General features: G+C 39.5%; 1 protein-coding gene across 1 annotated transcript in view; it reads right to left on the bottom strand.

The window, feature by feature from the left end:
• Positions 1-20992, bottom strand: part of pemt (phosphatidylethanolamine N-methyltransferase) — an 80650-nt gene extending 59658 nt beyond the window's left edge. The window contains exons 1-2 of the mRNA XM_084741299.1: positions 20678-20992; positions 16628-16735 (exon numbers count right to left, since the gene is read on the bottom strand). Coding sequence (XP_084597425.1) covers positions 16628-16735; positions 20678-20785 — 216 coding nt within the window. The 5' untranslated portion in view covers positions 20786-20992. The remainder of the gene's footprint in view (positions 1-16627; positions 16736-20677) is intronic.
• Positions 20993-24702: the final 3710 nt, after the last annotated feature.

Genomic DNA, 24702 nt, shown 5'->3' with positions numbered 1-24702 from the left:
TTTATATGTTGCTAGCGGCTTGTCAGACACGTCTGCATCACCTTTGGGTTATTTATGGCATGGAGTCTAGCCCCCCCCCCCCCACTCTTGTGTCTGACAGACCCTCCACCACAGAAACCACCAGGAAAGTGTAAAAGGTCAGGCTAATGCGGCTAACATTAGCCATGCTACAAGAGAAGCTATCGCTAAGTGCAAACAAGAAAAAACTCTGAAAATATTCAGCGCAGTATATGTAGTAGGGGTCCCTGCTCTGTCGCTCTGTCAGCTAGGGGGTCCCTCGTCTGAAAAATCTTCAAGACTCCTGATTTATGAAGTTTCCTCATGGAGTTGTTGTCAGTGGTCAGCTACTTTAGCTGCTAACTGTTAGCTAGTTAGCCCCATGCAGCTCTGCCCGGGTAGGGAGCTCAAGTACATGGGAAGTGCACGGCTAACTAGCAGTGGTAGTTAGCTACGTTAGCAACAAGTAAAGATACCTGTCCATCAGAGTTGAGCAGCATCAGGACATCAGACCACAAAGAAATTGCATCAAATTATCAAAAAGTGTAAGTGGAAGTGTTGCATTTAGAACAGTCTGAAACCAGAGCATTTTTCTCACAGAGATTACTTCCACATATGTTTACCTCATTACTTTAATACACACATGAACATACAAAATTGTAACATTATATATGCCAGAAAATAAGGAAAAGTATAGCAGAACTTGAACAGACTTCAGCAACTGGGTGCCATAATAAATTATGTTTTCACATGCATTTTAAATGTGTACCCAAAAAATTAAACATTAGTTCCAGTGTAATTTCAATGTAATAATCTAAACGTTTTGAAACAGAAAAGCAAATCAAAACTAAAAGGTACTAGAAGCGTGTTTGAGAAACTGTAACAACCAACTGCCCAGCCTTTGCTTTCTTTGGATCAACAAGCAGCAGGCAGCTTCAGCTGCATGAGACCACCAGCCACCTGCGGCAGCCAACATGGACGGCATAAGCTGATGAGCACTGTGTTCCCATAGATGTAGGTCACTGGGCAGCACAGACCTGATGAATGACACCAACTCCATATGCAAGGGAGAAGATCAGATGACGCTAAATATGCTGTTTGCTCTACCGGCCTCATCGCCACATACGGGCAGGTGGATAATGCATTCGCCGGATGGCATCTATTTGTTTAACTGCAGCTGACCTCTGCTTTGAGGGCACAGTGAGAGAGGAGATTTTGGTTGTACAACTACTAACAAAAAGTAGAATAACAGGGGTGCTGAGTAGACGTGTCCAAGACAAGGTCCTACAATTTTCCTCAATAATTTGCTGCAAACTTATTCTCGTTGTTACCCAGTCGTTTCAGTTAAGTTCAGTTTCTTCTGCAAAACACTAGCAGCCTTCAGCTGTTATTTAAAAGAGGAATATTTTCAGTTTTAGAAAGTCTGGAGTCCTTTCACAACTTATTTGGGACATAAATGTTAGCAAATGGTAGCAGCATGGCTCTGTAGTCTGGTGTGGAGACAGTACGTGCATTATTTTCAGTGTACAGTCCTGTTTTTAATTTATTCATTTTTCTTTTTTCTTAATTTACTATCATTGGCTTACATCTCGCAAAATCTGTGACTGACTGTAAACCTGTCAGTGTTAATTTAAAAATAAAATCCTGCACCCCCAGCATTTTCGCTGCAGAAAAAAATGCAGTTGTTGACTAGAAATGCATGTTTTTGTTTATTTCTGAGCAAAGTCAAAGACCTGTTGTTTCAAAAATGAAAATTAATTTTGATTTATCAGTGGAAACTGTGTGTGCAGTGCTGAACTGTAGAGCTTGACAGTAACTAAGAGGAGAAGAGCTCAGCCAACTGATTTGGGTCATGATATTGTTGCACACTGGAATAACAAAAATGTTGTCACTTGAAGTCTAAAGCTACAACTGGCTCTTGACGTACATGCCCACGCACACACAGAGCAAAAGCAGCATCCAGTCAAACTCCTGACATCTTAATGCTCAGCCAATAATCATCCTAGATATAACTGCCATTAAGTTTGTGCTCTAAGACAAAGACTTTATGCTCTCATGTACGCAACACTTGTGCGTCAGACCATAAAAATAATCTGACTGAATGAGGTCTGCTTTAATTTCATTCTGCCAGAAGCTGTCATGACAACACGTAAAACTGACACGTTTCAGTGCAAGAAAAATCTGCAATAAATAGGGCATACCTTCATTTATTTCCATATACTTTAATAAGGTCAGAAATGTTGACTCTCTGAACAGTTATTTACTGAATACTGTAAACCATTTTTGTTGCTTTCACACTGCTGTTATTCTCAAGATTCTTACTGTATAATGTGTACAGTATGTTACAGTAGATTTTGTACTGTGGTATAAAATACAGAAACTACTGGATAATTGTTGGTATTAAGTTGTTGTGGTTGGTATAAACAATATAGATAGTACACCAGTATAAATTTTCTTTATGGCATCAATTTTGACTATATTGTTATTAGGGGTGGGGGAAATTTCCGATTCTTAGATGCATCGCGATTCGGACGTGGACGAATCTGAATCGATTCACAAACGTCCAAATTTCGATTATTTAAATCTGTTAATTAAAGTGATACAGAAGCTTCTAAATAATGTGGAACTAAGAAGCGCGGTACGCGTCATCGCCGGGACACTTTGGGACGCGCACCTGGAGCGACACGCGCACAGCGGAAAACAAACATGGCCGACCGGCAGCCACCTCGCCATGAGGTCCTAACAGCTCCTTCTAATTTAAAAGCAGCCGTGTGGAAACACTTCGGCTTCTACAACGTCGACGGCGGAAGCGAACTGGACAAGAGCCACGTTATATGTAAGTTGTGTCGAGCTAAAATAAAATACTTTGGCAACACAACAAACATGAGAAGCCGTAACTCGATTCCACCCGACGGAGGAGTCGGGGAGACGGCAGGCTGCTGTTGCTGCGGCTACTAGTGGCTACTGTTGGTACTTTCCAGTTTGCACATATTTCCAATAGTTTAATAAAATATAATCGAAATGAATTCTTATTACAAATGCGCTGTTTTTAAAAATTGCAAGTGACGAATGCTTATTCAGTGAGACAAAAAGAAATGTGTTTGTGAAAAAGTGCATCAATATACATAAAGATGCATCAATAATCGTTTTATAATCGAATCGTAGCCCCTGAATCGTAATCGTAATCGAATCGGCAGGTGCCCAAAGATTCCCACCCCTAATTGTTATACTGTAGAGGCCTCACTTTGCTTGACTAAAACAGAAAACGATAATCCACAAATTATGTTAGCCAACAATGTTTACAAGGAGTGGTAATACTTAATATACTTAAGAAAAGAGTTTGTATTTTTTTATTTATTATACCACTTTTGCACATTAAATGCTCTTAAAATACTTCTATGATGTACATGAAATATGCTGTAGGAATACAGTCAAGAGCACAGTATTAAGTTTTTTACAAAAACATTTTACAGTATGTGATTTTCTGGACTTTCACACAAGAAATCTAAGAGTAGTCAGTTTTCTTTTGCTTTGAAATTAAGTCCTTCGAGTAAGAGCCAAGAAGTTCTATGACAATGACTTCATATCACTAAAGAAACTGGCTTTCTGAACATGACTTGTATTTCAAGTAGGTGGAGAGGTGACAGACCAATGAAGAATCTGACACATCCTATGAGTAACTCATCACACCGCGTCTCACTCTTACTCTCACGTGTCCTCTTATATTTTTCCCATTTACTCTCTACTTTAAAAAATATTGATGTCATATATACTGTACTATAAATTTCTCATCTATTCAACTATTCATTCAGGGTCATTTTTTCCCCCTATCCCTGTCTTTCTTTAGTCTTGATGCAATTTTCATTTTTCTGGCTTTGTCCTCTGAGTGTCTCTATTTTTTAAATTGATAGATTTTTTTTTCCCCCTCCTTTTCTGCTCAGTATAAGGAGCCGCATGAGGATCCTGTGCCTCATTTTCCACGTTTTGCATTTAATCTCTCCTTATTTCCCGAGCGTTTCGAGTTTGTCAATCACCAGAGATACGCTGGAGGTCACGTTGACATCACGTTGCACGTTCCTCTTTGTTCGCTTGTTATACTCCCTTCGGCGTTGGAGTGTTTTTTATTTCATCTTCTCTTTCCTCTCCTCTGTAATTTCTCAAGGCACTCCTGATGAAATGAAACACCTTATCCTTTCCCCCCCCTTTTTTTTTCTCTGCCTCGCTGAAGTCCCTCCTTTTGCCCGTCTAAATGCTGATGACTCATTCAGAAGTTATTATTCTGCCCAAAGCTGAATCAGCACCCTTCAGGCACCAGATAAGACCCCTGAGAGAGGGAGCACAACATGGGAGACGTCATGTATGCACACTTGCCAGCATCTAATCTGCCAACTCTTCACGTGCAATGTCATGGTGTAGTTTTTTTGAGTTTGTTTCTGTAATTGCAAACGCTTGGCTATTGTCTCAGCTGTGATTAGGACTTGAGAGCAGAGTGAGACAGATCAACTAAACACAGGCCTAAGATCTGTGGGGGGAGCATCTTACGTATCCCAGAAACTCATGACGCTCCTCCAATCAAATAAACTTGATATTAATTTAGTTGTACTTGAAAAACATCTAGAAGGCAACCTGAGAGAATGGATGTAACCCCTTTCTAAACACCAACAATTTGATAAGAAACAATTACATTTATTTTGTAATTTAGTTACATGTAACTGGTTACATTTAAGTAATTACTTTCCAGCACTGCTAGTGTGAAAGTTTGTCACAATTAGCATATTAATTCTTGACTAATTGCCAAACAGGTGTTTTGTGAGGTCACACTGAACTTTTATCACCAAACATTAATCAGTTCCTCCTTTAGTCCAGGTGGATGTTAGTATCAACTTTGGTGGAAATCCCCCTCAGCTGTTCCAGCGACATCACGTTCACAAGAGTGGGATGGACATGAGGTCACGGTGACCTTGACCTTTGACCTCTGACCACCAAAATCTAATAAGTTCATCCTTGAGTCCAAGTGGTCATTTGTGCCTCAAGGCATAACCCTTTCACAACAATCTGATGACCTGAAAACATACTCCCTCTGGCCAAGCCTGTTGCAGGCGTGGAACCCCCCCAAAACAGTGTTTTGTTTTGTTTTGTTTTTTTTAGGTTTTTTTCAAACTTTGTGAATGACAGAGGTCGTTCAGCATACAGTCATGACTGTGCACAAAAAAAGCAGTCCAGATTTCAAATACACAGGCATTCAGTTTGAAGCAGAGGTACTGAGAGCTGAACATAAGGAGACTTTTAAAAATGTCTTTCTCTCTGCTCTCCTGCATGCATATCAGCTCAACATCACAACACTCGCTTGTTCTAGGGGTGGAAAAGGAGGCTTGCCAGGGGTTCGCCGCAGTCGGTGAGACGTCACCGCAGCCTGCTTGGAGGCAAATCGGGCTCATTCTTTTGGCCCCGCTCCAGAGTAGGTCGATCTCAGGCCTGGCTCGGTGCGATAAAAGTGGTAATGGAAATGCAAATCAGCACGACACGATTTGACTTAGCACGGCCAAATACACCAGTGGATTAGCCCCATGTGTGTTTGCATGTCAGTACTGACAGCACTCACCAAAGAAGTCGATTCTTTCCTTTACATCTCTCCTCCCTTTACTCTCACGACGTGACTTTCAAACACGTGGACAGAGAGACTGATTATCTTACTGTAAACATCACAGTCGACTTGTCTGTGGTGCACACAGGTTTACAAGCAAATGTGAAGATACATACACTCTTTCATACCAAAAGTTAAAAAAAAAAAACCGCTGAGCTCTCACCTGGCCAGTCTGAGATTTCTTTGTTGGTTGCTGCTGCAGAGTAGCTGAGATACAGGAGAGAAAATAAATCCACTTCTTACTCCCAAAAGTTGAAAACATACACTCTGAGCTCCCCTCCTGCCAACAAAGGATCACTTCATTTACAATATTCTGAAAGGTCATTTTGAAATTGCTTCCCAGCCCTACTGTAACAAATTTGCCTACCTCGGCTTTAACCTGAATAAATAAAATGTATATTAATGAGAAAGGATTAGTTAATGCCACTAAATTCCTGTATGATTTCTTGTAACATGTTCAGTTTTTTGATGCAATTTATTTGTCAATAATTAGGTCAGTTTGGTCAAGTTTGCAGTCATCCTGCTACTAGAAGTAGCAGAAGTTGTGGTTTCAGCCAATTATCCATTACTTTTAGTTAACAATTGTGACTATTTATTACTGTTATCTAAAGCTTTATGTAATTTCAACATGATTCCAGCTGAGAACTTAGCTTCAGGCAATGACATAAAACAAGAAAGAACAGGCTGACCACTTTCTATCGAGCTCCTCAGTGTCAGCATGACATCTATCTCATGTAGCCCAAGACCCAATCTAATCTCATTTATGTAAGGGGCAGATCTGAGTTTGAAAGAGTTTAGATATTGTCAGAGTCACCTCTTGCCTTACAGAGAGAGGAGAAAATTTTATCTAAATGAGGCAAAATCCTAAACAACAGTATAAATGTCATCTGAGCAAAGATAGTTTTCATTTTCCTTACCACATCTGTCACCGTTACCTCTCCGATCACTGAGCACAGGAGAGCTGTGCATTCCTGTTGCCCAAGCAACTGATTCACAAGGGCCTGAATGATGAGAGACGCAAATGAAATGAAATGAAATAAAAACGCTCAAAATATCTGTGCCACTAACATTTCCTCTCTGAGTGCTTTTAGTTTACATCAATCAGAAAATGAAGACGTCAGTAGAGTGCAGTAAGACTGAAAGAGGAAAATGCATCTAATTCTGTCATTTTCCTGCATAATTATGGCTTAAAAACATATCAGTTCATACTTTGTGAATGATGTTTTTTCCAGAATAGAAAGGTAAAAATACTGGCCTCCAGCTAGAAACTAGAGCTGCAATACTGATTGACTGACAAAGGTTAAAGGTACCCTGATGATTTTTTTTGTCAACAAACTCTTGTTTACCTTTACCATTTCAATGTTTTTTTTGGGGGGGGGGGGCCTGCATTGTTAACTAGAGCCCGACCAATATGAGATTTTTGAGACTGATACCAATATTGATTTTAGATTACCAATATGGTGACCAATATAGTGAGTTTTTTTTAAAAATACACAACTAAATAAAGATCAGAACTGTTCAGTATCAGTCAATTGCTGAATCTTTGAATACTATCAGTCAAATAAGGGCAGATTGTAGAACAAGAAGCAGCTTCTCAGGCTTTACAGCTGCCAGGGAGCTCTTCATCCTCATAAATGCTACCCATTGTTCTGAATCTAAATCGCCCCAAGCGTTGTTTTCTGCATTACATGTGGCGTATGACTGCCACCAGTAGATCAGTAACCATTGATGGCAATGTGCATTGCATCAGCCTGTGTGTCTGTGCATCAGGTCATTAGTGGTCAAAAATTCAACAAGTTACCTTAGTGTGAAAAGAAATACCTCACTCCTACTTGTAGCTAATAAAATGGTCCTAACACGGAATGAATAATTCTTTATTTACCATACACGTGTGATAGTAATGAATGGATCATCCACCCACCACCAACCACAATGAATAATTTTCTCTGATTTAAAGACCCATATCTGCATGGTCATTTCACCACCTCTACCAGTCCCTGTAGGCTATATTATTATTATTATTATTATAATTATTTTAAATTATTATAAATTTTCCAGGTAATTTCTTTATTGTGTGTTGTGTGATTACAGAGGCTGCTTTCAGTCAGTTTAAATGCTTAAGTGCTCGAATAATGTCAATGCAGCGATTATCATGGGACATTGAAGCAGCAGAAATTAAAAACTAAATTAAATTAACTAAATATGGAAGGGCAGAAGGGGACTATCTAGAGGAAACAAAGTTACATTTTTAGCTTTATTTACGCCTATTTACGCATAGCTGAAGAGTAGACAGGAAAGGAGGATGAAGAGAGGGGGGATGACACGCAGCAAAGGGCTGCAGGTGGGAATTGAACCAGTGACCGCTGCAGAGGACCGACAGCCCCCATACATGGGGCGGATGCTCTACCTAAACAACACTCTATCTAAACAGCCACCTCAAATGCACACATCTTTCCTAAAGTGGATACAGACAACTTGTCTATTCTACATATATTGTGTAATCAGCCTTTACTTCATAATGATAAGTGAGAGTGGTCTATTTCCACTATGTTGCTTCACTCTTTTTCACCCCTGCAATCCACTGCTATTAATCAGAGAGCTTCTCAGAATACAGACTTAGGTTTATGTAACCATCTCGTTATTCATGGTGAAAGTCAAAGATAATCATTGAGATAAAGACTACAAATACATCGCTTAAAAAAGCAAAACAAAAAATATGGTCCCTGATAAACTCATCACAAGGTTGTCATGCAGAATGGACTAAAAAAACTGAAACTACAAAAAACGTGTTTATGAATCTTTCTCCAGATCCAGAAAACAACAAATAGCAATGGCAATATGACTCACCACAGAGTGAAGTAACTGGAAAAGGATACTGTGCATAAATATAAAGATCCAGATATGCTTGGGCCATTTGTAAAAGAGTAGAGAAAACACATTAAAGTTAGCAGAACAAAGTGAGAAGAGGAAAAAGTGCAAGAAAGCACAAAAGAAACAGAAAACTACTTCCACCTGCTTCCTGCTAGTCCTGGCAACACCTTCAGTGATACGTAGGGTGTGTGTCATTTGTAATTTTTTTATACTGATGCAGGTATGATATCTGAATGTGGTACCAATATCAATCTGATATTTTGGTACCTGAACAAAATAATACAAACCAAAGCATCAGTGCTTAATTTTGTCCCAACACAAGCAGCAGTACAAACACTGATCGACATTTTTCACCATTTTCCAACATTTTATAGGCCAAAACAACTAATCAATCAATCATGAAAATGATCTCTACAAGAACGACTTGAAAAAGCACACAGATGTACTGTATGTCCTTGCGCTCTACATGTTTGAACCCATTTGTCAAGTAACAAAATTATTACAGGATTAATTACTTGAATAATCACGAAAATGATTAATTGTACAGATTAACTATCGGTGAAAATAATTGTCAGTTGCAGCCCCATTTGCATTCCATAAATACTAACAAAACAATCAGTTTTAACACAGTTTGTGACTTTTTCACCCAATTTATACCAGGTATTAAAATGGGATCTATATGGATACATTATCTAGATAGTAAACAATTGCATTTACACCTGGATTTGTTAATGTGTTCTCATTATCCTCACTGAGATCAGATCTCTGTCCTCCAGAGCAAAACCTGCACCTGAGTAAACTGAGGTGGCAGAAAACACACACATCCAAGTTTGAGTAGAGAAAATAGTGCTAGACAGAATTGCACATCTCAAAAATAAAGATAGAGTCTACACATGGGATAATGCTCCCATGGTCAATTATTAATAACCTCCATGTGGTGTCTCGGGCATTGAAGAAGGGTTTGTGCCCAAAACATCACATGTATCTTAATAGAAGTCCACACTCCCTTTAAAAAAATCACCTGGGGATCATTGGGCAGTGGCATTAGGGGAGATGGAGCCCCAGTCGTACAGGAAAAAAGAGAAAATTACCACTGTGTGATTCACTAACCCTCCCTGTGACAAACTGAATGGAGAAACAGCAGGGGAGAAGACAGGAAAAACTGGTGCAGAGGTGAAGTGAGAAAAACGAAGGAAATGAAGAGGAGGCGCACGGAGAAGGTGACAGGACAACTGTTACGAATACACAATGCAACATTTGTATGAGTTGATATTAACGTATCTATCAACGTGGGTGCCGTGTTCTGGCTGAAGGAGCGCCCATCAGGGCTGCATGAGACCGCCTGTTCCGTCCCACTCCGGCTCATGTGGTGGGAAATCTTTTTGGCACACAGGAAGTGGGACTGTTTTCTGTAATTCTACTGTAATGAGCAGTTCATATTCAGATAGAACTTGAGGTAAATTTAGTGGTTGCAAATACGCAAGTCGGTGTCTTTAGGCCACCAACAGCCACTGGACGAGGTCCCACTGATATCTGCTGTGTCAACATGCAGGTGATACTGTGTTTGACTCTGGTTCACCATCAGGAGGTGAAGGGATACAGATCAGTGACGACTGAATAAGTCCTTTTAAGTTACTGCTGATGCAAACTTAACATTTCCTATTGCTGCAGCTTCACACTAAAAATATTTAACTGGCGAAACGAGATGTGACTTTTATTTTGAAGCAGTCACAGGAAATACAGTGTCTTTGTCAATAAGTTTAGCTTCTCTTATTCATCAAAAGTGTGTCTACAAAATGAGACAATGTTCGTTTTCAGCATTAGTTGACAGTGGATCACTGTGGAGATATGTGTGGGGGTTATGGAATAGTCAGGAGCAGCCACAGTGAGCTGTTAGATGAAGGGCTGCAGGAGACAGACTGTAGACTGACTTCTCAGCAAGGTAACCAGCTCCTTGCACTGTGTCAAATCAGATCACGTTTGATGGAAAAAGTCAATTATTGCCTGACTTCTTTCATAAAATCACAATGCTACCACCAGAATTCTGTGACCTGTAGTACTAACAACAGGTATTAAGTGCGCAATAACAGTGCAACTGCATAATCGTGTCAAAACCGGTTAAAGCTGATTAATATTTTCTGCAGTCAGGACAGAATTTTTACAGATTTTAACTATCTACTTACGGATTTCCCATGTTCTTCCCCATGGGGTCTGGCTAATGAAAATGACACTCACTTTATGAGAAAGTGAAAATATTAAACAACTAAAAGAGTGCACTCAGTGGAGTGCAGATTCACGGCAGGCACCAGATGGTGAAGCACCTACTGCAATGCCTAAAAGTCATGATGCATAAAAGTCATTTGAAAAAAAAAGGGTTTTCAAGATTTTTTGAGAATTTCAAATCACAGAGGTCCTTCAGTATACTGTCATGAACGCACATGAAAAATATTAGGCTGATCTGTCCAGTAGTATTTGATATTAGCTCTGGACAAGATGCAGGTCCGTTAATCACGCATGCAATCATGCTCACACACTTAAATGATCCCCTTCCTGCTTACGCCTGGCGGGGATTATAATAGGCTAATCAGGTCTAAATAGTTGTTTTATTATTTGAAGGTCCAGTACCCACAGGGTCTGCTTAGAAAGATTCTGGCTCTTGGACAAATGTAATTGTTGACCCCTGCTGTAGAGACTGCAGGCACAGAAGTTGGACTGTTTGAACAGAAGTATAAATATGAATAGATCTGATGGAACACACATACACACACACACACACAAACACAATGATAAATAAAAAACAGGAAATCAGCTTGCTGCACAACCCATCATCACCACAGTGGTTAGTGGGAGGAAATGACATCATCAGCACCTGAGAGCACCCCCTAGATCAGTGCAGAGATGTAATTAGCATCAGCAGGCGTGGCAGTCTGAGCCTATTGAGAGCACTGCTCTGTGCCTGTGTGACAAAGTGTGTGTGCACCCTCCGGGGGCTTTCAGAGAAACCTCTCGTCTGTGGATGAGTCACTATATAGGCCACCGACACACACAAAGACAGACGCATAGCTCGTATTGTGCAGGTGTCACTGAGGTCACTTCAGTTTGCAGAAATTCTAACACTTCCAAGGATGATGGTTCCTTCTACCTACACAACAATAAGGTTGGTGTGTCACAGCTTCACTGTGGCACACTGACCTCCTGACCATTTTGAGTCTAGATTTTCTTCTTCCGATTCTATTTTCAGGCTGCAGCAGCGTCCACGTGCCATTGATTGAAGCCAAATCAATAAAGCAAAGGTAAATAATCAGCCTCCTGAACACAAATGAATGAAGACTTCAACAAGTTTTCTGATAAATCACACCATTTTATATTTTCCTATGGCATAACACAAGTCAGCAGGCCTTTTGTCTGTGTGTCTGTGTGTGTGATCATTGTACAGCACTCATGTGTGTGTGAAAAGATAAAAGGTTAAGCGGTGGTAGTTGGGGGCTGGTACGTCCTGATCTGTGCCCACACACATCACAAATTCAAGGAACAGGCCTTGCTGTGTCTGTGTTCCAGTGAGAACACTGTGTTCAGCATGTGTGTTTAAAGCACGTTCATATGATATTAAGCAGAAAGAGACGTTGTCGTTGGTGCAAGCTGAGTCGCGAGATGTTTTTTGAGAGGTCAAACCACTACTTCCACTGACTTCAGACTCCAGCAAGATGTACAACCACGTCGTTATAGAAGGTGAGTTCAAGTGAACTATTATCCAAAAGTCTCCAATAGCAAAGAAATGTCTTTATCCAAGTATTTGTAGTAATAAAGACTCGGATCCCCGGGGATCCAAGAGAAAATCTTTGTTTTAAGCACTTTATTAAATTCCCACCACTTTGACCCTGAACTATGCTCCTTGTGGACGAGAACCATTCATTCATTCATTTTCTGTAACCGCTTATTCCGTAAGGGTCGCGGGCTGCTGGAGCCTGTCCCAGCTGACATTGGGTGAGAGGCGGGGTTCACCCTGGACAAGTCGCCAGTTCATCGCAGGCCTGACACATAGACAGACAACCACTCACACTCACATTCACACCTACGGGCAATTTAGAGTCACCAGTTAACCTAGCATGCATGTCTTTGGACTGTGGGAGGAAGCCGGAGAACCTGACAGAACCCACGCAGACACGGGGAGAACATGCAAACTCCCCACAGAAAGGCCCTGCCCCAGCAAGCCGGGGGATCGAACTCAGGACCTTCTTGCTGTGAGGCGGCAGTGCTAACCACTGCACCACCGTGCCACCCGGACGAGAACCAGAAAGAAGTAATTTTTGTTTAGAATGTACAAAACCATCCTGGGACACCATTTGACCCCATATAAAAGCTGCGTCTTAACAGAGCTGCATGCATGTTGTACCAAAAGTTAATTGCTGGGTCAGACTGCTTGGTCGCTTCAGTTCAGACTTGTGTCTGGTCACAACGTCTGCAGCTTCCACGCTCATATCAACCATCTTTCATTGCAAGTACAAGACTTTAGTGCACTTCACACGACCACATGCAACTGTTTAAAAAGGAAATTAAGCTTCCACCTCACTCGCCGGTCCTAGAGAAGATTAGGAAAGGGAGGGGAGTGTGGGTGAAAAACGTGACTGAAAACATTAGAGAGCACCAGACACTGATCAGCGAGACAGAAATACATGTCACTTCCTCATTCATAAAGCCATAGACAGCCTTGAGGAAGTCTGAATTTTTGAAAACAGAAACTTTCTAGTTAAAGTACTGTCCTCGTGAGACACAACTCAGTGTCAAAAATTCTCAAGCACATAGGACACACTGTCACATTCAAAAGTCTTGATTTGCCTTGATTGAAAGGCATTATTTTTCAGAGTGATTGATAGTTTTGTCTAAGATGTCAAAAAATAAAAAAGTGATATACACCAACTGCACTTCTAAAGAAGAACTCATAAAACTGCATGATTTTTTTTCTATATCAACAATAGGCCAAATAACTATACATAATGTGAAAGGTAACAGGTGATCTTTTGATTCAAGTTTATACTTTCTGTGCTCATCAACCTCACCACTAAAATGTAAACCTTCAGCGCAGGAAGGTACCAGCACAGGACATGCTGCACACAGAGTCCTGTGAAGCAAGGCAACAGTGTGACCTGCACCAAATGAATGAAATGTACTTTACCACCACCTTTCATCAAAATGTCGTCACCACAAATGAACATGTTCTTTGGACCAGGTGTATGTAGACAAAAACACAAGCTAGCACCCTAATGAAATATGCGTCTTCTCAAAATCTCATCAGTAGTTGTTTCGGGACATGTGACGGACATGTGATTGGAAATTGCTGAGATAGAAGGCAGTCTGTTTTAAGCATAAAGACATCCATCACACATGTGTGCCTGATTCCTTTTCCATAAAATCAAATGAAACACCACCCGCAACACTCCCACACCTTTCAGAAATACTGCATTGTAGCTTAAACAGATGAGATGAAAAGATCTTTTATAACCTCAGTAAGTTCCATCAGTCCTAATGGTGCTTGCCTGAATAACACCCATTACAGCCACTTACAGCTTATCTTCCAAAAGCAACATGCACAAAAAGGGTGATTTGGGATCATGTGCAGGGCCAAGAGCAGCTCAGCAGCGTTTACTTTAATGCAAATAATTGGCTGCTGCTTTGTAAGGAGATGAAACTCTTGGAATATAAAAGGTTTACTGGTAGAACCCTTTTGGTGTTTTCTTGTTAGCTCTCTTAGAAGGTGGAAAGGTTCTGGATAGAACTTGCAGAAAGAGTTCTGGGTGATGCCACAGAGGGTTCTAGGTATAACCCTTTATGTTGGGTTTTCAGTAAATCCCTCTGTAAGGGTTACAGCAGAAACCAACTGCAGGGACAAGCTGAAGAACCCTACACAGTTCTGGTTAGCACCTTTATTTCCAAGACTGTAGTTCACATCACAAAGAAGTGAAAGGAGAGTGATGGAACACACAGAATTGTTATATTGTAGTTTATCTGTTTAACCTTTTGTGAAATTGTTATTTTTGTTAATGTATTCGCTATTTTTTTTTTATCTCATTAGTGTTTAAAGACTGAATTTGTACACTCTATGTAAGAGCAAATACAGTATAATCAATGATGCGCTTTGATGATTTCCGACAGCCAAGTGACACATAAAGAACGTGGGTAAGGAACACAGGTAAAGAGGATTTTTTCTTGTGTAACTGCTTTATCTTAATTGCAGCATTATGCAAAGCTCCAACCTTAATTAGACTGAAGTGTTGGTATGAATCACTCAGTAAACTCCATCAGCGAGGAAGATGTAACTTGACGTGTATGACGTGTGCATAGCACTTTGTGTTTGAAGCATCTCTGATTAAAAACACAAGAGAACATTTTATTTCCATGTCTTTGTGATGAAGATTCTCCAGGACTGACTGTTTTACAGTGCGTTACAATTAACACGTCTGAAGCATATTCATAGCTTTATACTGAGCTGCACTATTATGTAATGTATAGTGTACTAGATATCAACCATAATCAGTCTTGATTTGCAAAGGATGATCGTAAACAATTAAGATAAAATAAATCAACGCCTGAAATTCCCGCAGACATCTTGTCTGTGACAGACAGAAGGGAAGTTTTATCAGCCTCAGGGACGTTTGCCTTGATTTGACAAAGGAAGATCAGCAGTCAATGACAGCCTTTCTGTGAACAGTTTCACAGGTTTCAAAGATATAGCAGGTAACACTCAGCACTTGTTGTGCTGTTTACTACAAGCCTATTCTGCATACAAATAGCATGACTTCAGACTTCAAAATTCTGTGCAGTGTGAACTAAAGCTGCAGTGATTAGTCAATTAATCAATTAGTTGATTGAAAGAAAATGAGTTGCCAACTACGCTGATAATCAGTTAATCGTTTCAGACAGTTTTCGAGCAAAACTGTCAAATATTTGCTGGTTCCAGCTTCTTAAATGTGAGGAATTTCTGTTTTTATTTGTCATATATGACAGTAATCAAAAAGTCGTTGGACTGTTGTTTGAGCAAAAGAAGCGATTTGAAGACATCATTTTAGGCTCTGGGAAATTGTGATCACATTTTTTGTCATTTTATGGACTAAACAATTAATCACTTAATCATGAAAATAATCTGAAGATTAATTGACAAAAAGTCAAAAGTCCAATTTTGCATGCAGGCAATACGCCAATCCTTCACACTGTTAACTGATTTGGTATCAAGAGCAAGAAAGTCTGCATATGGAGGAGGTGTGGTGGATAAATGGGTCAAAGATACACAGGACTTTCACCCTGGAGGCTGGGGTTCATGTCCCATGTGAGTCAACGTAATTTAAAGTTACATAACGTCATGTGACTTACTTCACTTATGCAAGCTGCATAATGTAACATACCTTTTTCAAAAACATGATCTTTTCCTGAACTTAACCAAGTAAATTTGTAGCCTAAACCTAACCAAACTGCATCCAATTTATGCTAACCATGTGTGTATTTTTGCTGCCATGACAACAAAGGTAACCTGACCATGGGTGACACTGAAGGTCACCTGACTATGGATCTGTTCTCCAGTGAAGTTAATGGTAAGGACTGGCATGCCACCTGCCATGAATTGTGATACTGTGGTATACCCTGAAGAAACCGTTTCCAGTGAAGAGTGAGCACAACTTTGTGGGTAGTTGAGGAATCTGGTGACGCACACTACAATACTTTACGTCCTTAGATGCGTCATATTCTAGCCACTTAATCTCCTGCTTTCATTCCCAACTTTTCATTGTTTTCATTGTTTTGTTTTAGTCTGCCTTTTGTGTTTCTGGTTCTTCTGTAAGGAGCTGCTTGAGTAGGCTTAGTAAACTCACACTTGAGTCACCCTCATATATTAGTAGCCTGCCAAGTAGCCTACTGCTCGCTGTTGAACTTAAAGGTGCAAAAGAATCTGTATGTTTCTCTACGTGTAATGTTTGTTTGCCGAAGCCCTGCAGTTAAGGGATAAAACTCGGTGGCCACGGTGGACAACTTACACGAAACACTTGCCATGATCAATGTCAAACCCTGGGCTATACACAATTATTCAGTAGCTACAGCATCTACATTACGATCTACAGTATTTCTTACCACATTCCAGAAAAGAGGGTTGAAAATGATGGCGATCACAGCGATGCAAAAGCTGGAGTCATGAAAGTTGATGTGTTTTAGGAGTTCTTCCATCAGCGTCAAGTCCATCTGAAAGAAACAACCATGTGAAAAGTGAAAAACATGAAATCTATATCTCTATCTATGTAGATGTTGAAAGAAGCTTTGGTCACACTTTGTTTTACAGCACACTAATAACAACATAAAGAAAACGCACTTTGTATCAAATTAGACAAATAGTAGAAATAATACGTTCTTTATCAGACAGTAGTCTTACCCTAATTTAAACGCAATGGTATTAGAGCCTTTGCTAACCCCTTATTAGACTTCTTTAGAGGGTAATTAGTGACACATTACAACAGAATTGGAACATTCTGTTGTGTCCCAGTTTACCCTCTAATAAAATCTAATAAGGGTCTAACAGTGGGAAATAACACACTTTGGTTTACAGTACAGCCCTGTTATAATTACCCCCTACTAAAGTAAAACAGATCTAACAAAGAACATTTTAGTTCTAATTTTGGTCTAATTTGATACAAAGTATGGCTTGTTGTGTCTGAGTGTACCACTGGGCACATGGTGTCTATTATGGTTGCGTTTCTTTAATGTCTAATAAAGAACATATTATTCCTTGTATTTGTCTGATTTGATTTGAAAGTACAGCTTGTTACTTCCCATTAGTGTACTGTTAAATGAAGTGTGACCAAAGCACAAGATGTACTTCACATTGGTATAAAAAAAACATTTGTTCTAATTTGCCCGCATTGACTAAATGTCAGCATTGACAAATCACTGCATAATATATCATCTGCTGTATCTGATCACAGTAAGAGGGTTTAATACAATATTTTAATTGTCGCCTGTTGACGCTGGAGATGAAGAGCAACAAAGACGGTCTTTCAGCCCAATGCCCTCAGTTTGCTTTTGGACACTTGTTTTAAATCATAGCGTTGGGGCCACAAGGGTTACAGTATTTTCTATGGCATTTTACAGTGTGATTAGCCATATCTCCACTTGCATAAAAAGCTGTTGGACTTGTTGTTTCTGAGTCCATTATATTAGACTCTGATTACATTAAAGAGATCATGTCAAACTAATATGTCAGGATTCATCCTCTCAGGATCACAAATACCATTATATTGATATACAATAATTTCATGGCGACCAGCAAGTTGTGATCTCACCAGATCTCTGTATCCTGCTGCTCATCTCTGCTCGAGGCTGCATTACATTCGATTGTGATCATTATCATATTTACTGAAGTGCTTGACTTGCGGTGACATCGATTTATTTCATCACTGGAGTAATATGCAGTTTAGATGATCACATTTCTGCATCAGTGAGAGCATGTGCATCAAGGAAAATGACGAATGATGACGAAAAGTTACATTATAATATCAGTGGTGCAGAAATAACTTAACATGGGGCTGATGAAGAAACATTAAGAAAATCAATTATAAGTGACAACTTCTAACAGAAACATGCCCCACCTTTTGATAATCCTGATATATCATTCTTGAAAAACACTAAACGGGACACTGCTGTCTTAGTGTCTCTGCCGTCTTGACAGAGCACTCCTGGATGCTAGGCTTGGGCTGCTGGATGAATATATCACCTATCGACGATGGACTGAATCCATCATCAGTCGTCTTTGGCCAATTTTTGCGGCAATATTTGTCATTTAACTTTGTTATTGTAATGGTTTGCAGAGTGACAGCACAGCACTCTCACCCAGCAGCACAGTGTACACCCACTCAGCCAGACCATGGGTGCACTGAGCTGGGTGAGGAGTGAGAGATCATAAAGACAGACAGAAGAGAAGCTATTTAACCACGTAGCCGGCTTATCCATGGTAGAAGCACAAAGAGCAAGGAAAGAGGACCTAATCAACAAAATCTGAGCTACTAAACATAATCAGGTGGGCAAAATGCTCCACTGTTGAAATGTTTCTGAAACGCTGCTGGTGGGAACTATGGCGCAGACGTGCCATACTTGGTGGAGTCCAGTGTCTGTTGAAACTATTCTTCAGTTAGTCTACACTTTAGATTATTGCAGGCAAGTGCCTCTAACTGCAGCTTGTTCTGAGGAAGCAGCCATCTTTGAGGCACTGCTACAGAGCGGCTGTTCACCTGTTCATTCGAAATGCATTACTACTGATCATGCCGCATGTTAAATTCAACACTGCACCTCCTTGGGTCTCAAGTAAAACACCTGCCAAGTTGGAAATAAGTCATTTGAATGGTTCTCAGGATTGGCAAGTTGCATACATACATACAGACAGACAGACAGACAGAGATTCTTTGCTTTATAGTTAGATACAAGCTAAATTGTTCAAGTGTTAATAGACTATAAACAGTGATTAAATGTACTGCACTGGTGGCAGTGATAATTACTGTGATAAAATGTAAATATTTCAAGAGATGTTTTTACTGCATTGCACAAAATGATGGTCCTTCATGTGCAGAGATTGGCAGGGTATTTGATGACTCGACCCTGACTTCAATCGTGAGATTTCTGACTCACATTCAATTTTCAACTCCATCTTGAAACTAAAACACCGCTTTCATTGAACTTTGAAGACACACACGATCAACTACGTAGTATACGGTCAGAGGTGCAGGTGAGTGACTACTTTTAAAGACACGTCTGCTGCATCTCCGCATCAACTGGCTGAATAAACTCTTTAAAATAGTGATTTACTGCAATCGTGCGTGTCAATTACAGGCCACCCTCTGACCTGTTTCTGTCGTTTACTGTGGAGGGATGGTGATTTCAGATCTGTTTTTCTCATCTGTTTCTACTGATAAAGGCTGATACACACAACAGGTCAGGGTTACCCTGTACAGTTTAATGAGTGCTCTGACCCTGAGTGAGTAGCTCACAAGTAATTGAGTGAAACAGGGACGTTTGAATTAATATATGTAAACTGCTGCAGGCCAGGACTGGTGGCTGTCAATATTCAGCTTTTTGTTACTGTCAAACATCACATCGACAGACTTACTGTTTAAATAAATGAGAATCCATTCATTTATTCACTATCTATGGGGTCACGGGAGGCTGGCGCCGAGCCCAGCGGACACTGGGTAAAGGATACACCCAGGACAGGTCGCCAGTTTATCACAGGACCGACACGCTCACAGTCACACTTACGGGTAGAGTCACCAGTTAACCTGACCTGCATGACTCTGGAGTGTGGGAGGAAGACAGAGCACCTAGAAAGAACCCACATAGACATGGGGAGAACGTGCAAACCAAACACAGAGAGGCCCCAGCCACAAGAAGGCCACCATGTATAATACCATTAAAAATGTCATACATACATACTCAAAAAAAATACAAACAGCAGTTACTATACATTTTTATACACATCAATTAGCTGTCCATTGGACTTTTTTTTCTTGACATAGAATATCAGCAAATTGCAGCATGCACTCCTTCAGAAATACATACCTTACATACAATTAATTTTTGTTAATGTAATCAATAGAAGGAGTTATTTAAATTGATGGGAAACAACTGAAAAAAAAAGGGCAATATATCATATTTTCGGCATCTAAATAAATACATCTTGGGGCAAAGAGGAAAATACAAAAAAGTGTTACTTTGGTCCCCAGCTCCACCCTAGTGTCTTTTGTTTTTTCAACTTAAATGTTTGCAGTATATAAAATCAATGGTACCTTGTACTTTGTAAATTGTATATACAACCCTATATACTATTTGGGTTGTAAAAATATATTTTATAACTTAATTTTATATAACAATTGAAAAGTCAGGTTTGAGTTGCAGTCTGTTTTACTTAAAGGTTCATTTAGTGTAGTCATCATTTTGTGTTGACTGGGTCTGCAGAAAACGTGCTTTTATTTTGAAAAGGCGCCTGTACCGGATGTTTTTCGGCTGTCATGAGCTCAGCGATGAAGCAGAGCCGTTCAGTCGGTCAAAGCGGGACTTTCGCCGCCTGTCTGAGCCGTTTTGCGACTCATGTGACAGTTAGACACGCAGAACAGCCTCGTGCTGAACAGTTTTGTATTTTACCTTCGAATAATCGACGTTGTTGAGTCCCCCGCAGCAGTCCAGCAGCTCTGAATGACTGTTTCCAGCAGGATTGTCGCTCCGAGCAGCGGCGGAGTCGCTGTCCTTCATACACACCGAGCGAACACTGGCAGACCACCAGCACTTATCTGTGTGGTGGGGGGGAGATAACAAAAATTGCACAATATTGAGTGCAAGGTTCTTATTTTTCAGTGAAAGAAAGGTGCAGTTGCTGTGGAGAGCTACACATGTCCTGATAACCTCTAACCCTTCTCAGGGCATTCTGGGAAATGTCGTTCATAGTTCACTTTTTTTTTTTTTTTTTTTTTTTTTTACTGGATAGGAGCAAATCATCGGTATCTCACACAAGCAGTGTTCATGCTAAGAGAAGACATGAAATCTTTAACTTTTGGACCTGCAGATACACATGATAACCTCTAGGACTGTTTTTTCTTCCTGCATTAGTTTTCTACTTTTCAGTAAATGAAAGATCTGTTGCTCTACAGCGACACCTGCTGGCTGGCTGGCCTGCTGTTTTTTTTTTTTGTTGTTTGTTTTTTCTTAGAGCTTTGTAGAGGACACAATTCCCAGCATTGCCTCCTTAAATTATATTTAAGATAAAATTCCTTTCAGTTGTCAAATTTATTGGCATAAAATCAAAACTAAAGGCTCGATTGGTGATGTAGTGTTATTTAATGTAAATTAAAGGATAATATTCCCACTAAAATTAAAAATCACAGGACCTCTTATCATTCCAGAGTTGACTGACAGGTCGTTTAATGAAAAGAACACTCACTCCCTGTATTATTACAGGGACTACAGATGAACTGTGAGTTGTTGTTTTTTTTTAATTTTCATCTACGACCAGTTGAAAAAAAAAACACTTGCAGCTTATTTGTTTGAACTATAAGTCAACTCATTTAATGAAAGAGGCTATATCTGGTTGGCTGACAAGAAAAAAAGATATACAGTTAAGTCAAACAAAAACATCTCCACTCCCTTCCTTATCTACATCTATTATTACACTGTAAAAGAAAAAAAAAGTATATTTCAGTAGTAGCTTAAGTAATGTTTTGAATGAGTTTCCTTCAGCTTTCTGCTTCAGTGATAGCAGTCTACTTTTGTGGATTATAACTTGAAACTACACCCTCAACCTGCTATTTTCCATATTATATTTTGGCAATCAAATTATGTATTATGTCAGATATAGAGTAAAATGGTCAACCTGAATTATTACATTATGTTTTTAATGTTTTTCTAAGATCACTGAACCAAACCAGCTATCATTAAATCAGGCTAACATTAGCAATATATTAATTATATTTAAAAAACTGAAAGGTTACTATAAAAATCTACTTTTCCTGACACCCAGCTAGTAGATTGTCAAGGAGCAGTGTTTTACTTTTGTGTAAAGCAAATAATGTATGTGTAAACTTAGTCTTTTTTTTTAATTTAAGTTGTATTAATGCAAATATTTGATTTGAAGCATTAGATTATTGAGTATATCTGACTTAAAGCGAAAACTTGTCAACTTGATTTGAACAGCGTGGGAATCATTTTTTTAGTTGGTCCAAAATTTCTCTTTTTTCAGTGTATAGTTTCTATTCCTCTCCCTCCTTTTCTCTTCTCTTCTTTCTCCTCTTCTTTTGCCTTTCCTCTCACTTATCTTTTATTATTTCTCATTTTCTCCTCCAGTCTATTTATTCTTCTCTTCTACTTATTCCTTTATCTTTTCTTCTCTTCTTCTCCCTCATTTTTTTCTTCTTTTCTATTATTTTCTCCTCCTTTCTCTCCTCCCCTTAGCCCTCCGTTTCGTATTTCCTCTTCTCTCCCGTTCTCCTTTTTTGTCCTTCTTTTCCTTGTTTTTCTTTCTTCTCTCTCTTTTTTTCTTACTGGTTCTCAATTTTCTATTTATTTCCTCTCATTACCTTTACTCAATGTCCTGTTTTTTTCCTCTGTTTTTCTCCCCTTGTTTCTCTTTTTTTCTATTTCTGCTCAACTCCTCCCCTCCTTTTATTGTGACATCTTCATCCTTTCGTCTCCGCTACATCATTCCGGCTGTTTTCCTCTCCTTCACTTTGTACCGTCCTTTCCTTCCATTCTCCTTTCCTTTCACTCCTCTTTTTCCTCTCCTCTCCTCCTCTCTCATCCTCCACCCCCTGTGGTTTGTTTGGAGTCTATCAGTTAAGTAGAAGACGCCCCATGTGGAGGGAGAAATGGAGCGGGCACGTAAAGCCTCGCAGCTTCCTGACTGAGTATAGTGTCCGTTCATCAGCCGGCGAGGTGTCGCAGCCGAGAACTTTATCATGTAAAATAAAACAGGCATGACATTCAGCCAGCAGGTGAAGATTATAGCTGTAATTGAGACTCTCTCCTCTGCCGTCTTCCATTCTTTCTTGCTTCCTTCAGCTGTTTTCTTCTTCCTCACTTTCCCCTGCTGCTTAAAGGGGAAATCTATAATATATTTACTGTAATAAATTATAAAATAACCTTAATATGTCATCAGAGACTAAGCTTCTGCCACACCAGATTCAAACTACATGGGGAATATACAGCCAAACAGAAAAAAAAACATTTAATCCAAGCAACAAAAAGTTTTATCCTTTGTGTAATCCATTTTCTTTCCCATGAAAAGCTCACTTGAGTCAGTCAAAGTCTGCATATTGTTCTGTGGAGAGAATGGGTTTTTTTTAAGCTATCATTGTGTTCAGAGTCTTTGTGTTGGCAGAGGCTGCTCTCTCAGGCTATTCTGACACTATTCATTCTCATATCTATCCTCATATAAGTCAGGACACTGGTTTAAAACTTTGAGAGCAATAACATCAGTCAAGATGACATAACAGATATTGTGAAAATGTGAGAAAAATAGGAAGACATAATTATGACATAACAGAGTCAGACAAGGGAGGTTAGAGATAAGACTGCACTGGAGGTATGATGATGAGAATAAATACCTTTTAAGTGGCAATAATCAGTACTTTAATATTAACAATGGCAGTTATCAGCTAGCTGGTCAACATTGTGGAGCATTTAGCAGTTAAACAGAGATATTTCCCTCATGAGTGGGTGGAGACCAAACACAGAGCTGAAGGAGGGCGACTTACATTTGTAGTTATGTTTCCAAATGAACAAAATTTGCCCTATCGACTGAAATCAAAGCTGATGATGCAGACAACTTTTGGTCATATTATTCTACATTTTTATTACAATTTATTGTTATTTTACTGTAACTGAATCGATCCTCTAATTCAGCTCTGTGCAGGAAAGTTACTTATTTTCCAAAATGTTAGAAGTAAAATAGTTACTGAAAAGGCAATAGAAGGTAGAAGCAGTGGGATTTGTCCAAGCTGTTCATAAACACATCAATATGATTGTTTGTTGTTGAGTCTCATAATACATTGCTTTCTTAAGAAAATGTTGCAATTATGTCTTAAACATGAGAAAGAAGAGGCAAATCATGCTCTCTATAGAAAATGTAGATTTTTTACCCCTGGTTGTCAGACAGAAAAATCTGAACAACAAGCACTTGGACACTTTTTCAGACAGTTTTCACCTACTTTGCTTTTGCACATATTAGGATGGTAAATAACGCCATTTGAGATATAGTCTGCTGTTCATTCCCGTCATTCACTGTGTTCCAGACAATAAAAGACTGGGCAATTTCTCACCTCTAATATCTACAGTGTGTTCTTCTATATTTCATTTGTTTGCAACTGCAGAGATGTTCTTCACTGACACTGTTTGGTGTCAGTAGCGTCATCTCTTCCCTCAATGTTTACATCCCTAGTGGACAAAATGACTACTGTACTCAATTTAGACGGCATGAATGGGATATGCAGGATGAGCAGAGACAGGAAAAAAGAGAAATTTATGAAAGAAATACCAGCATAAAGATGGTATGTTGTATGACAGTTGACAAAGGAGGTCACTGTTGATTACGCAGCAGCAGAAGCTGCTTGCATCACTCTGACTCTGTAAATGAGCACTGCCTGAAAAACTGAATTTTGATGCTGCTTTTTACAAAGAGA

The sequence above is a fragment of the Lutjanus erythropterus genome, chromosome 17, assembly GCF_056507025.1.
Source record: "Lutjanus erythropterus isolate fLutEry1 chromosome 17, fLutEry1.hap2, whole genome shotgun sequence".
NCBI lineage: Eukaryota > Metazoa > Chordata > Actinopteri > Lutjaniformes > Lutjanidae > Lutjanus > Lutjanus erythropterus.
Note: the sequence above shows the minus strand (reverse complement) of the source record. Positions and strands in the feature narration are given on the sequence as shown.